Source organism: Vicia villosa, unplaced genomic scaffold, assembly GCF_029867415.1.
Source record: "Vicia villosa cultivar HV-30 ecotype Madison, WI unplaced genomic scaffold, Vvil1.0 ctg.003520F_1_1, whole genome shotgun sequence".
NCBI classification, from domain to species: domain Eukaryota; kingdom Viridiplantae; phylum Streptophyta; class Magnoliopsida; order Fabales; family Fabaceae; genus Vicia; species Vicia villosa.
Window position 1 is genome coordinate 62,962 of NW_026706226.1, and position 919 is coordinate 63,880.

Consider the following 919-nt stretch of genomic DNA (forward strand, 5'->3'; position numbering starts at 1 on the left):
TTATTGGCATTTTGGAATATTAATTTTTAGAACGTGTCATTTATGTAAAAAAAATCTATATAGTGATAATTTGAATTAGCACATATTCAAGTGTTTGTTTTTTTTTTAATAAGCAAAGGATTTCATTCAAGGGAGCAGTAAGGGTGCTCGAACCCGATTATAAACAACAAGAAAGTCACCTTTAAGAAGGCGTTAATAACGGCACTGTATACCAATCTAATAACTACGGCAATAAGGAGAAGAGAATCTACCCGAATTGATCCAATTCCACGAAGTGAACTTTATAGACGTAATACAATCTTCAAGGTTCGCGCTTTTGTCTTCAAAAATAACAGCATTTCTAGAAAGCCATATAGTCCATGAGGCTGCCAACCAAACAATATAAACCACTTCTCTAACAGCTTTATTGTTCATCTTAGAAAATCTGTTTGGAAAATCCACGAAATCATTCGCCGAAATCTGCTTAGAGTAGCCCAGCCAAGCATAGATAGCCTTCCAAATCCTTAAACTAAATATACAGTCCGTAAAAAGATGGTTCCTAGTTTCAGAATAATTTCCGCACAGCACACATACCTCGTCTATTTCCGCAAGCTCAATGTCTCTCTCTAATAGGTTGTCTTTTGTAGGAAGTCTATTGAGAATGAACCTCCACCCGAACATAAGAATATTAGTCAGAATTCTAATTTTCCACAATTGCGATAATGCTACCTTCATTTCCGTATTGATCCAGTGAACCGTGTCCTTGTTAACAAAAGACAAGTCTTTGTTTGTTTATAAACACTAAGCTGAGTTGATGAGTGTATTGGATTAATATTCTAATAGATTAGTTTTAGGGTCAGGCTAACGAGTGCCTTGTGGGCACTCTTTAAACATATTAAATAAAGAAAATATTCTTTACAAAAGACAATATTTCAATTTC

The 919-nt window shown here is 34.6% G+C and overlaps 1 protein-coding gene across 1 annotated transcript; it reads right to left on the bottom strand.

Annotated features, from left to right (window-relative positions):
* Nucleotides 1-216: 216 nt before the first annotated feature.
* LOC131641109 (uncharacterized) lies at nucleotides 217-714 on the bottom strand. The gene has a single exon (XM_058911435.1). The coding sequence runs from the start codon at nucleotides 712-714 to the stop codon at nucleotides 217-219; it is 498 nt and encodes a 165-aa protein (XP_058767418.1).
* Nucleotides 715-919: the final 205 nt, after the last annotated feature.